At 43.5% G+C, this 12,565-nt stretch overlaps 1 protein-coding gene across 1 annotated transcript; it reads right to left on the reverse strand.

The window, feature by feature from the left end:
- Nucleotides 1-321: 321 nt before the first annotated feature.
- Nucleotides 322-11,422, reverse strand: LOC126474432 (trypsin-1-like). The gene is made up of 2 exons (XM_050101903.1): nucleotides 11,006-11,422; nucleotides 322-684 (listed from the first exon to the last, which is right to left on the reverse strand). The coding sequence occupies exons 1-2, from the start codon at nucleotides 11,420-11,422 to the stop codon at nucleotides 322-324; spliced, it is 780 nt and encodes a 259-aa protein (XP_049957860.1).
- Between the last annotated feature and the right edge of the window lie 1,143 nt (nucleotides 11,423-12,565).

Consider the following 12,565-nt stretch of genomic DNA (forward strand, 5'->3'; position numbering starts at 1 on the left):
GAATTCTGGAGAAGTTTATATGTACATTCATGTGTTTAATTAATTGTTTTTTTCTTTCGTATTCATATTAACACTAGTACAATATATTTTCATAAATGACTCTGGCACAAAGAAACAATCGAACACACCGCCCCTCCCCGTCATCAGTTAACTGTGATAATCAACGCTGTACCTTAGTTCCGTGTCTCCATGGCCTCGTAAAAACCTTCGATTATCTGTGCTGAAATATGGAACCGTTTAACGACAGAAACGTAAATAGTTGCAGACAGTTTTACATACATAGAAACACACAGATTGTTACAACAGCTCCGGCGTGCCACGTTAAACGCCACTGGTCTCGGTTATCCAGGAGCGCAGGTAGGCAACGTTGGAGTAGACGCCAGGGTAGCGAGCGTCGGCGCACCCGGAACCAAAGGAGACGATGCCGTACTGCGTGTTGCCGGCCACCAGGGGCCCGCCGCTGTCGCCCTGGCAGGCGTCCTTGCCGCCCTCGGGCTCGCCGGCGCAGATCATGCGCTCAGTGATCTCCGTGGTGTAGGCGGCGTTGCAGTCCTCGCGCGACACGATGGTGGTGGTGACGGCCTGCAACTGCCACGCGCTCTGCCCGTCCTCTTTGAGGGCGCCCCAACCTGTCACGTCCACCTGGCTGCCGACCGGCGGCTCCGACGTCGCCAGCGCCACTGGCTGCCAAAACACATTGATTGCATCAATGGTGTAGACGATGCCTTGGAAAAAGGTCTTAAATGTTGTCTTTGATAAGGAAACTGGACTGCTTTTGACTGACAATGTCTTGTCTCCTCCACTGAGAAAGGTTTTTCTGCATCAGAATACAGAAGGAGAAAACGAAGGAAATAGCCTGTAACGAGGACAGAAGGAAGGCACTGATCACCTTGTTAACGTCTGGGGAATGTTTAAATAGCGTAGAGTGAAAACAAGAATCCAAGTGGAAACATGGCCGATCCTGCCAAAAAAATCATCGTTGTAAATCAAGTGATAGTACGAGGATCACTCTAAAAGAAATGCACACTATTTTGGTAAAAATAAAGATTTCATTCTGCGTGTATGAAAGTTTTACAGTATGTAGATACATCCTTCCCGCTTGTTTTCAACCTTAGTTCAACCAGTTCCTGTGAGTAGCGCCGTTACAGCCTGTCTTCAAGATGGCTGCTACACTTGACGTTCGTCAGAAGCAACGTGCTGTCATAGAATTCCTGTGCTGTGACAACGAGACAGTGGGAAACATCCACAAGAGGATGAGAAAGGTGTGTGGAGTTGCTGCTTCGATCGCAGTACATTTCGTCTGTGGGCAAACAGGGTACGTGATGAAATCGGGCACGGCAATATTGAGGACTGTCCTCGCAGCGGCAGGCCCCGTACTGCACACACTCCAGACATTGTGCAGAGAGTTAACGAATTGGTGACTGCTGACAGACGCATCACAGTGAACGAATTGTCCCGTTACGTTGGGATAGTGGAAGGAAGTGTTTGCAGAATACTGAATGTGTTGGCGTTAAAAAAGCTTTGTGCCATGTGGGTTCGCAGGATGTTGACAGTGGCTCACAAAGAAACAAGAAAAACGGTATGCAGCGAACATTTGGTGGAGATGAATTTCTGGGAAGAATTGTGACAGGTGATGAAACATGGCTCCATCATGTTTCACCAGAGACGAAGAGGCAATCAGTGGAGTGGTATCATACAAATTCATCCAAGAAAAAAAATCAAAACCCCATCTTCTGCTGCAAAAGTTATGGCTACAGTGTTTTTCGATTCCGAAGGACTGTTGCTTGTGGTCATCATACCAAGTGGAATCACCATAAATTCTAATGCATATGTGACGACACTGAAGAAACTTCAAGCTCGACTGAGTCGTGTTCGACCACATCGGCAAAAGCAGGACGTTTTGCTGTTGCACGACAATGCACGGCCACATGTCAGTCAAAAAACCATGGAAGCGATCACAAAACTCAGATGGACAACACCAATACCCGCCTTACAGTCCTGACCTGGCTCCATGTGACTATCATCTCTTTGGGAAACTGAAAGATTATCTTCATGGAACAAGGTTTGAAGATGATGACTCCCTTGTGCACACTCCCAAACAGTGGCTCGAACAGGTTGGTCCAGAATTTTACCGTGCGGGTTTACAGGCGCTACTTCCAATATGGCGTAAGGCAGTTGACAGGGATGGAAATAATGTGGAGAAAAGAAAATATTGTTCCTAAAGGATGTATCTACACACTGTGAAACTTTCAAACATGTAGAATAAAAGATGGATTTTAAAAAAATAGTGTGCATTTCATTTGGAGTGACCCTCGAATTACTTCAGGGGAAACGGCTAATTCGACAAGCTACTACTCCTTGCCGTATTCCTAGAAGTCTTTGAAAATGTAAGAGAAGACGAATATATGTTGTGAACGTCGTTGTTTTGCGAATCCATGAGATTTAAGTCAATGCAATAATTTTAGCACCATCCCCCCAGATCTATAGCCAACTGAACATCTGCTGGACTACATTGGTCGTAATTTTCAGTATTTTGATAATATCCATAACAAAAGAGGTTGAAAAAAAAAACAGCCAAACCGTTGCAATAATTTTTTTTTCTTTGCAACTGATTGGCTGATGTTTTCAACCTCTTCATATTTACACAGATGCTGATTCGCAGCCATGTTTAAGATCTATATGTAGCGAGAAGCATTTCAGACAGTAAGGCAACAGAGAGTGAACCTATTTGACACTTTCAGCTCGACTAATGTGTCATGTGTTGCAAACTTTGATTGGTATACATGTATGTGGGTTCTCATAGTAGTGCCTTACTTCTGATGTTGCCCTTCGCTAGATTAACTCATAGTATCTTTTTACGATCTTATCGCAGTCGAAAGCTTCAAATTTCGCATAACATTTCGATTACTAGGTCGGTCGTCCATATAACGTATGCAATACAGAATCGTAAAATAATTTTAACTTATGAATCCTTGATTGGATTCACACATGGTCCCATTTTTGTTGTGTGTCTACATAAGTACCACATCCAGCAAGTTCTACATTCAGTTTTGCATATTATGTCTCTGTCTGCCCGTACTGCTTTCACTTCCACTACTACTTCCATCGGCAGGTAAATTATTAGTGGATGTCGTAGCAGAGTTTCTTCGTTGAAGCATCATTCGTTGCTAGAACAATTAATTATTTATTTATTATTCGTTTAGTACACTTGTTCTTCTAATGCATGTCAAGTATCTATTAGACCCCTTAGCAAAGGAGCTGTCTTTCGAATTGATTGTAAATAATTGTCTGTTGAGCGCTACCGTAGCTGAATTAATCCTTGTTTCTGAAAGAAACAGCTTTCTACTGTATATGAACTTTTACAGGAACGTCGACAGTTTCATGATATCAACCCACATCTGCAGATGTACATATGTCAATAAAATACTGAAGCCCTGATACAGGAAGGAGGGAGACTCATCCTTCTCAAAATGAAATGCTGTTATCCGCAACTAAGACGTCCTGCTTGTTGGGGGGTATCAGCAATAAGCCATTCGGAACAATTGCTCTCATTGTTTAAAAGTCACTGGTGCTGTGAAAGCAGCACCTGAGATTTATTTGGAAAGATAGCTGTATTTCAGAGTTAGAAATGTCTCTACCTTACAGTGTCTACATATATTTATGACAAATATATATATATAGTTGATAACACACACATACTATCCAATGTATAATACTATATAATGTCTTTTGGACACACATGCATGCACGCTTGTCCGAAGGAACACACACTGCCGACCATCTACTGCTGTATTAAGTTGAAGACATGAATTCACAATCTGCGAGCACGTCACACATCTGCTGTTGAAAATATGAATTTATTTCATTAAGTCCAAAATAATTTCACGTGAGTGTAGGTGCCATGAAACAACAAATCGTTTTATCTTTTCGTAAATCTGAATCAGGAATCCATTCTCATGACCAGAAGGCATATACATATACCTGCAACGTGACAGTCAAACAACGGCCTTTTGTCTTACGGATGAAAATAATGAATGTACCACCTACATCTACATCTACATCTATACTCCGCGAGCCACCTTACGGTGTGTGGCGGAGGGTACTTATTGTACCACTATCTGATCCCCCCTTCCCTGTTCCATTCACGAATTGTGCGTGGGAAGAACGACTGCTTGTAAGTCTCCGTATTTGCTCTAATTTCTCGGATCTTTTCGTTGTGATCATTACGCGAGATATATGTGGGCGGTAGTAATATGTTGCCCATCTCTTCCCGGAATGTGCTCTCTCGTAATTTCGATAATAAACCTCTCCGTATTGCGTAACGCCTTTCTTGAAGTGTCCGCCACTGGAGCTTGTTCAGCATCTCCGTAACGCTCTCGCGCTGACTAAATGTCCCCCTGACGAATCGCGCTGCTTTTCGCTGGATCATGTCTATCTCTTCTATTAATCCAACCTGGTAAGGGTCCCATACTGATGAGCAATACTCAAGAATCGGACGAACAAGCGTTTTGTAAGCTACTTCTTTCGTCGATGAGTCACATTTTCTTAGAATTCTTCCTATGAATCTCAACCTGGCGCCTGCTTTTCCCACTATTTGTTTTATGTGATCATTCCACTTCAGATCGCTCCGGACAGTAACTCCTAAGTATTTTACGGTCGTTACCGCTTCCAATGATTTACCACCTATGGCATAATCGTACTGGAATGGATTTCTGCCCCTATGTATGCGCATTATATTACATTTATCTACGTTTAGGGAAAGCTGCCAGCTGTCGCACCATGCATTAATCCTCTGCAGGTCCTCCTGGAGTACGTACGAGTCTTCTGATGTTGCTACTTTCTTGTAGACAACCGTGTCATCTGCAAATAGCCTCACGGAGCTACCGATGTTGTCAACTAAGTCATTTATGTATATTGTAAACAATAAAGGTCCTATCACGCTTCCCTGCGGTACTCCCAAAATTACCTCTACATCTGCAGATTTTGAACCGTTAAGAATGACATGTTGTGTTCTTTCTTCTAGGAAATCCTGAATCCAATCACAAACCTGGTCCGATATTCCGTAAGCTCGTATTTTTTTCACTAAACGTAAGTGCGGAACCGTATCAAATGCCTTCCTGAAGTCCAGGAATACGGCATCAATCTGCTCGCCAGTGTCTACGGCACTGTGAATTTCTTGGGCAAATAGGGCGAGCTGAGTTTCACATGATCTCTGTTTGCGGAATCCATGTTGGTTATGATGAAGGAGATTTGTATTATCTAAGAACGTCATAATACGAGAACACAAAACATGTTCCAGTATTCTACAACAGATTGACGTAAGCGAAATAGGCCTATAATTATTCGCATCTGATTTATGACCCTTCTTGAAAATGGGAACGACCTGCGCTTTCTTCCAGTCGCTAGGTACTTTACGTTCTTCCAGCGATCTACGATAAATTGCTGATAGAAAGGGGGCAAGTTCTTTAGCATAATCACTGTAGAATCTTAAGGGTATCTCGTCTGGTCCGGATGCTTTTCCGCTACTAAGTGATAGCAGTTGTTTTTCAATTCCGATATCGTTTATTTCAATATTTTCCATTTTGGCGTCCGTGCGACGGCTGAAGTCAGGGACCGTGTTACGATTTTCCGCAGTGAAACAGTTTCGGAACACTGAATTCAGTATTTCTGCCTTTCTTCGGTCGTCCTCTGTTTCGGTGCCATCGTGGTCAACGAGTGACTGAATAGGGGATTTAGATCCGCTTACCGATTTTACATATGACCAAAACTTTTTAGGGTTCTTGTTTAGATTGTTTGCCAATGTTTTATGTTCGAATTCGTTGAATGCTTCTCTCATTGCTCTCTTTACGCTCTTTTTCGCTTCGTTCAGCTTTTCCTTATCAGCTATGATTCGACTACTCTTAAACCTATGATGAAGCTTTCTTTGTTTCCGTAGTACCTTTCGTACATGATTGTTATACCACGGTGGATCTTTCCCCTCGCTTTGGACCTTAGTCGGTACGAACTTATCTAAGGCGTACTGGACGATGTTTCTAAATTTTTTCCATTTTTGTTCCACATCCTCTTCCTCAGAAATGAACGTTTGATGGTGGTCACTCAGATATTCTGCGATTTGTGCCCTATCACTCTTGTTAAGCAAATATATTTTCCTTCCTTTCTTGGCATTTCTTATTACACTTGTAGTCATTGATGCAACCACTGACTTATGATCACTGATACCCTCTTCTACATTCACGGAGTCGAAAAGTTCCGGTCTATTTGTTGCTATGAGGTCTAAAACGTTAGCTTCACGAGTTGGTTCTCTAACTATCTGCTCGAAGTAATTCTCGGACAAGGCAGTCAGGATAATGTCACAAGAGTCTCTGTCCCCGGCTCCAGTTCTGATTGTGTGACTATCCCATTCTATACCTGGTAGATTGAAGTCTCCCCCTACTACAATAGTATGATCACGAAACTTCTTCACGACGTTCTGCAGGTTCTCTCTGAGGCGCTCAACTACTACGGTTGCTGATGCAGGTGGTCTATAGAAGCATCCGACTATCATATCTGACCCACCTTTGATACTTAACTTAACCCAGATTATTTCACATTCGCATTCGCTAATAACTTCACTGGATATTATTGAATTCTTTACTGCTATAAATACTCCTCCACCATTGGCGTTTATCCTATCCTTGCGGTATATATTCCATTCTGTGTCTAGGATTTCGTTACTGTTCACTTCCGGTTTTAACCAACTTTCCGTTCCTAATACTATATGCGCACTATTTCCTTCAATAAGAGATACTAATTCAGGAACCTTGCCCTGGATACTCCTGCAGTTTACCAATATTACGTTAACTTTTCCTGTTTTTGTTCTCTGAGGACGGACGTTCTTTATCAACGATGATAATGTCCTCTCTGGTAAGCCGTCAGGTATTTTATCGTTTCGCCCAAGGGGGGGTCCCTCTAACCTAAAAAACCCCCGTGTGCACGCCACACGTACTCTGCTACCCTAGTAGCTGCTTCCGGTGTGTAGTGCACGCCTGACCTGTCTAGGGGGGCCCTACAGTTCTCCACCCAATAACGGAGGTCGATGAATTTGCAACCATTATAGTCGCAGAGTCGTCTGAGCCTCTGGTTTAGACCCTCCACACGGCTCCAAACCAGAGGACCGCGATCGACTCTGGGCACTATGCTGCAGATATTAAGCTCAGCTTGCACTCCGCGTGCGATGCTGGTTGTCTTCACCAAATCAGCCAGCCGCCGGAAGGAACCAAGGATGGCCTCAGAACCCAAGAGGCAGGCGTCATTCGTTCCGACATGTGCTACTATCTGCAGCCGGTCACACCCAGTGCGTTCAATAGCTGCCGGAAGGGCCTCCTCCACATTACGGACGAGACCCCCCGGCCAGCACACCGAGTGCACACTGGCATTCTTCCCCGACCTACCCGCTATTTTCCTAAGGGGCTCCATAACCCGCCTAACGTTGGAGCTCCCTATAACTAATAGGCCCGCCCTCTGTGACTGTCGGGACCTTGCCGGAGAATCGGCCACTGGCCCAACAGGCGAGGCATCCTGTGGTGGCTCGGAAACGATGTCATCACCACTAGGAAGCACCCCGTACCTGTTGGAAAGGGGTAAGGCAGCTGCCACGCGGCCAGATCCCACCTTCGCCTTTCGGCCAGGCACGCGCGAGCCCACCACTGTCCGCCATTCATCCTGGAGTGATGGCTGACCGGTAAGATGCTCACTGCCGGAAGACGCAGCGACATCAGGGGTTCCATGTGATTCCAAGGCCACCGAAGTAGGCATAGGTCTCACCACAGTTGCCCCAACGCCACTACGAGCCGACGCCTGCGCCTCGAGCTCGATGAGCCTAACAGACAAAGCCTCCACCTGCCCCCGAAGAGTGGCCAATTCTCCTTGCGTCCGCTCACAACCACCACAGTCCCTACACATGACTATGTTTACCCTACTCTATACGGTGACAAATTCCCAAGATAATCTTCTGATGAGCTACTCTGATAATCAAGAAACACTCACTGAAATACGAGACGCGAAAACTACGCTAGGTTTTCCCAGAAAAACTATTTAAAAGCTAAGCGCAGCAAATAAGTACAAAAACGCTTTATACAAACAGTACTCGCTGCTGCTGGTGCTCTCGCTCTGGCTGTCACAAGACAACTGCTGATTCAAGTGACTAGTGGCTAACGGCCGCGAAACAAACAAAAGACGGTTTTAGGGCGCTTTCTGTTCTAAATGATCAAGAAAACACTAAGAAATCTAACACGAAAACTACGTAAAGTTTTATCAAGAACTGTTAGTTACTATGCAGAGCAGATAAACACAAATAGAATCCCTTCCTTAGTGGAAGGTCGTAAACAAAATGCAAAATAAACGCTTTATACAAACAGTACTCGCTGCTGCTGGTGCTCTCGCTCTGGCTGTCACAAGACAACTGCTGATTCAAGTGACTAGTGGCTAACGGCCGCGAAACAAACAAAAGACGGTTTTAGGGCGCTTTCTGTTCTAAACGATCAAGAAAACACTAAGAAATCTAACACGAAAACTACGTAAAGTTTTATCAAGAACTGTTAGTTACTATGCAGAGCAGATAAACACAAATAGAATCCCTTCCTTAGTGGAAGGTCGTAAACAAAATGCAAAATAAACGCTTTATACAAACAGTACTCGCTGCTGCTGGTGCTCTCGCTCTGGCTGTCACAAGACAACTGCTGATTCAAGTGACTAGTGGCTAACGGCCGCGAAACAAACAAAAGACGGTTTTAGGGCGCTTTCTGTTCTAAACGATCAAGAAAACACTAAGAAATCTAACACGAAAACTACGTAAAGTTTTATCAAGAACTGTTAGTTACTATGCAGAGCAGATAAACACAAATAGAATCCCTTCCTTAGTGGAAGGTCGTAAACAAAATGCAAAATAAACGCTTTATACAAACAGTACTCGCTGCTGCTGGTGCTCTCGCTCTGGCTGTCACAAGACAAGACCACCCTATTGCCTTTTGTCTTACGGGTAAAAATAATGAATGTACCACAGTAAAATGCCCTGTGCTTATGTCCAGGGGTAGCATCCCAGCTACATGGTAAGTCGAAGTAATACGAGATGAATTTTCCTCAAGAAATTATGGTAAGAAATGTTACAGCCCCAAATGGAGAGGAAATTGAATAATCCTCGACTCCAAACGGGGTTTCTAAAAGTCAAGACACGCTGTGAAATGACCAGCAAAAAGAAGACGGAAGGTCACGAAAACGAAAATGCTTCCTGTGCATCACACCAAACAGGCAGAAGAAAATGTTCGAACACATTGCAAATGCAGAAGAAGATAGCAAATAACCTACTATAATTATTTGCAGAGTATTTTAACTAACAAAACTTCCAGGGCTGATGCAATGAAATCCGACGATTCTTGTTTAGTTACTGTTACAAAGGCAAAGCATATGCATATTTCTTTCTATTGTCAATGCCATAAATAAATTCAAAGAAATTTCTCTACAATTTCGCATGTTTCTCCAGAAGATATTGTTTATTTTATGGGGAAAAGTGAATCGTGTAACATTAAGAGTGCAATGACAATTCCTTTGTGAAATATGTATAAGAGGACGGGTAGATGGAAGGAGTATTCAGTGAGGGGGAAGCCTTTTCTGACAACGTGACAGAAGAAAAAACAGGGGTCGACAGGAAAGATGAAGGACATCCAGTATTATAATCAGGACTTAGAAATCTTTGGAAGACTTAAAAATCCAATGAGGCGGAAGTGATGGATAATATTCCATAAGAATATTTAAAATCATTCGGGTAACGGGCACATTCTGGTGTTCAGGAAGTATTTTATTGGCTTTCGGATAAACATCATCCATACAATTCCGAAGAGGAAAAACTACCGCACAGTCACCTTAGCAGCTCATGCATCCAAATTACTGACGAGAATGGTATACAGAAGAATGGAAAAGAAAACTGAGGATCTGTTAAGTGAAGATCACTTAGCTTTAGGAAAGGTAAAGGCACCAGAGAGGTAGTTATGACGTTGCATTTGATAATGGAAACAAGACTGAAGAAAAATCACGACACATTCAACGATTTGTCGATCTAAGGAAGCGTTCTGCGATGTCAGACGGTGCTAGATATTAGAAATTCTAAGGACAGAAGGGGTAATCTATGAGGAAAGACGGGTCATTTACAATATGTACAAGAATTGAGAGAGAACAATATGAGTGGAAGACCAAAAACGAAGTGCACGGATTAAAAAGGGTGTAAGACGTGGATGTAGTCTTTCGTTCCGGCTGTTCAATCTATACGTTGAAGAATCAATGACGGAAATAAAAGAAAGGTTCAAGATTGGGATTAAGATTCAAGGTGAAAGGATACGAAACAAAAGATTCGCAGATGACATTGCTATTATCAATGATACGGATTGAGAGTAAAGACGAAAGAATGGGATTAAGATTCAAGGTGAATGGACACGAAACAAAAGATTCGCAGATGACATTGCTATTATCAATGATATGGACTGAGAGTAAAGTCGAAAGAAATAAGAAGTAGGAGAAATAAGAACAGCGGGAAACTTAACATCAGGAGTTATGGTCACGAAACAGACTATGTTAAGGGAAGCAGCAAGACTACCAATGACGGACGGAGCAACGAGGACGTCAAAACCAGACTAACACTGGCAAAAAGGGCATTCCAGGCCAAGAGAAGTCTACGAACATCAACGACAGGCCTTAATTTGAGGAAGAAATTTCTGAGAATGTACGTTTGGAGCACAGTATTGTGTTTATGGTAGCGAAACATGAACTGTGGGAAAACCGGAACAGAAGACATCGTAGCATTTGAGACGTGGTACCACAGACCATTGTTGAAAATTACGTGGACTGATAAGGTAAGGAATGTGGAGGTTCTGCGCAGAATCAGAGAGGAAAGGAATATTTGGAAAATACTGTAAAGGAGAAGGCACAGGACTATAGGAAAACTGACTAGTCAAAAAAAAAAAAAAAAAAATCTAACCTGGACGTTGGTACCAAACTCAATCGTGTCCTTGGTCTGCATGAGGCCGATGTCGTAGTCTATGGTGACCCAGCTGAAGCTGGAGTGGAAGTGCTTAGCGGCCGCCTTGTAGATGGTGCCGCCACTGCCCCTCGTGGAGGACCCGGCGCGCACCGACAGGCCGAACAGCGGGAATCCGTCGAGGCAGTGGGCCGCGGTCAGCACCCAGGTGTCGCTGATGACGGAGCCACCGCAGTTGTGCCACCACGAGTAGCGCACCGACACCTGCCATGGGTACTCGGAGATATCGACGTCGTGGCCGCCTACGATGCGCCCCTGACCGCCGCCCACGCTTCTCCTAGGGGCGGAAAAGGAGGGCGGCGCTGCCAGCGCGGCAGACAGGCAGAGTGCGACGGCGACTATCGCGGCCTTCTGCATGTTGTTGGCTGCAGCATCAGTTCTGGCGGCGCTTATATCTGTTCCGCTATCTGCTCTGCACACGAGGGAAAGCCACTTTCCCACACGTGCGCCGACCTTGCTCCTTAATCTGTCATGCATTAGTTCTGTCTCAAGAACTCATCAATTACAGCTAACACTTCGAAAGATAATATCATCAAGAAACACCAATTTTATGTTTACTCAAACAAAACGTTGTTTCCGAAACTACCATAACGTCGGTAGTTTGATTTTCTGCAGTGTGTCACGGAAACACAAGCGTTGAGTGCCCAGTTTGTAAGGTTAATTTGTGTGAAAAATAACAGACAAAATTGACAAATGATGTATTTTACAGAGCTGGCTGGTGCCCAGTGTAAGATACCACTCCATCAATACTGCCAAGTCTGCCACATAGTCGAGGACATATTGCTTAAGTGTAACTCATAAGCAAGAATGTAAATAATTCTAAAAAGCAGTTTAGACCGTTAGAAGACTAATTTTTATGAAGAACACAGGCACAACACAAAACAGCCACAATCATTAGTGAAGTATTTATATAGATAACCGGTTCGTCACCATCTTCGGATCTTCAAGTTCACAGTTCACACGATCTCTGACATCTGCGATCTGTATCGTGTCATATTGCACTCCAGCAAAGACAGTGGTATAACTCAAAAATGCACTACTACACATAAATCGACTTAAAGAATTCTATACAACATATACTGAAACAGTATTAGTATCCTTTAAATTTCAAGTAAGTAAATTTGCCAATAAATTCCACTGTAGTTTATATACCAGTAATGTAGTATATATCGGTTTCTACTACAAATATGTCAAGGAACCTACTTTAGTTTGTACAGCCATTTTCGAAATCAGGTCGACCATATTGCTAACACTGCGACAACATACCGCACACAAGGTACTGCTGTTTGTGAAGGGCTATTTCATCACCACTAATAGCGAATAATCTTGATGATAGATATATTTTACAATACTTCAGATAAACTAGCAACGCAACTCCAAATTCGGTGTTAACACATATTGTACTCATTACTGAGTGCTTCACTCTCCTCTTCTTTGTCAATAGCTCTTCAGTTCATGGAGTGTCTATTGTGCATTCCAAAGGACTTGGGCAACTCAAAT

The sequence above is a fragment of the Schistocerca serialis genome, chromosome 4 (genome assembly GCF_023864345.2).
Source record: "Schistocerca serialis cubense isolate TAMUIC-IGC-003099 chromosome 4, iqSchSeri2.2, whole genome shotgun sequence".
NCBI classification, from domain to species: domain Eukaryota; kingdom Metazoa; phylum Arthropoda; class Insecta; order Orthoptera; family Acrididae; genus Schistocerca; species Schistocerca serialis.

Coding starts and splice junctions, on each gene's coding strand:
- LOC126474432 (XM_050101903.1), bottom strand. CDS start 11,422: ATGCAGAAGGCCGCGATAGTCGCCGTCGCACTCTGCCTGTCTGCCGCG. Junction 685..11,005: donor AGTTTGGTACCAACGTCCAG/GTTAGATTTTTT, acceptor GTGTTTTGGCAG/CCAGTGGCGCTGGCGACGTC.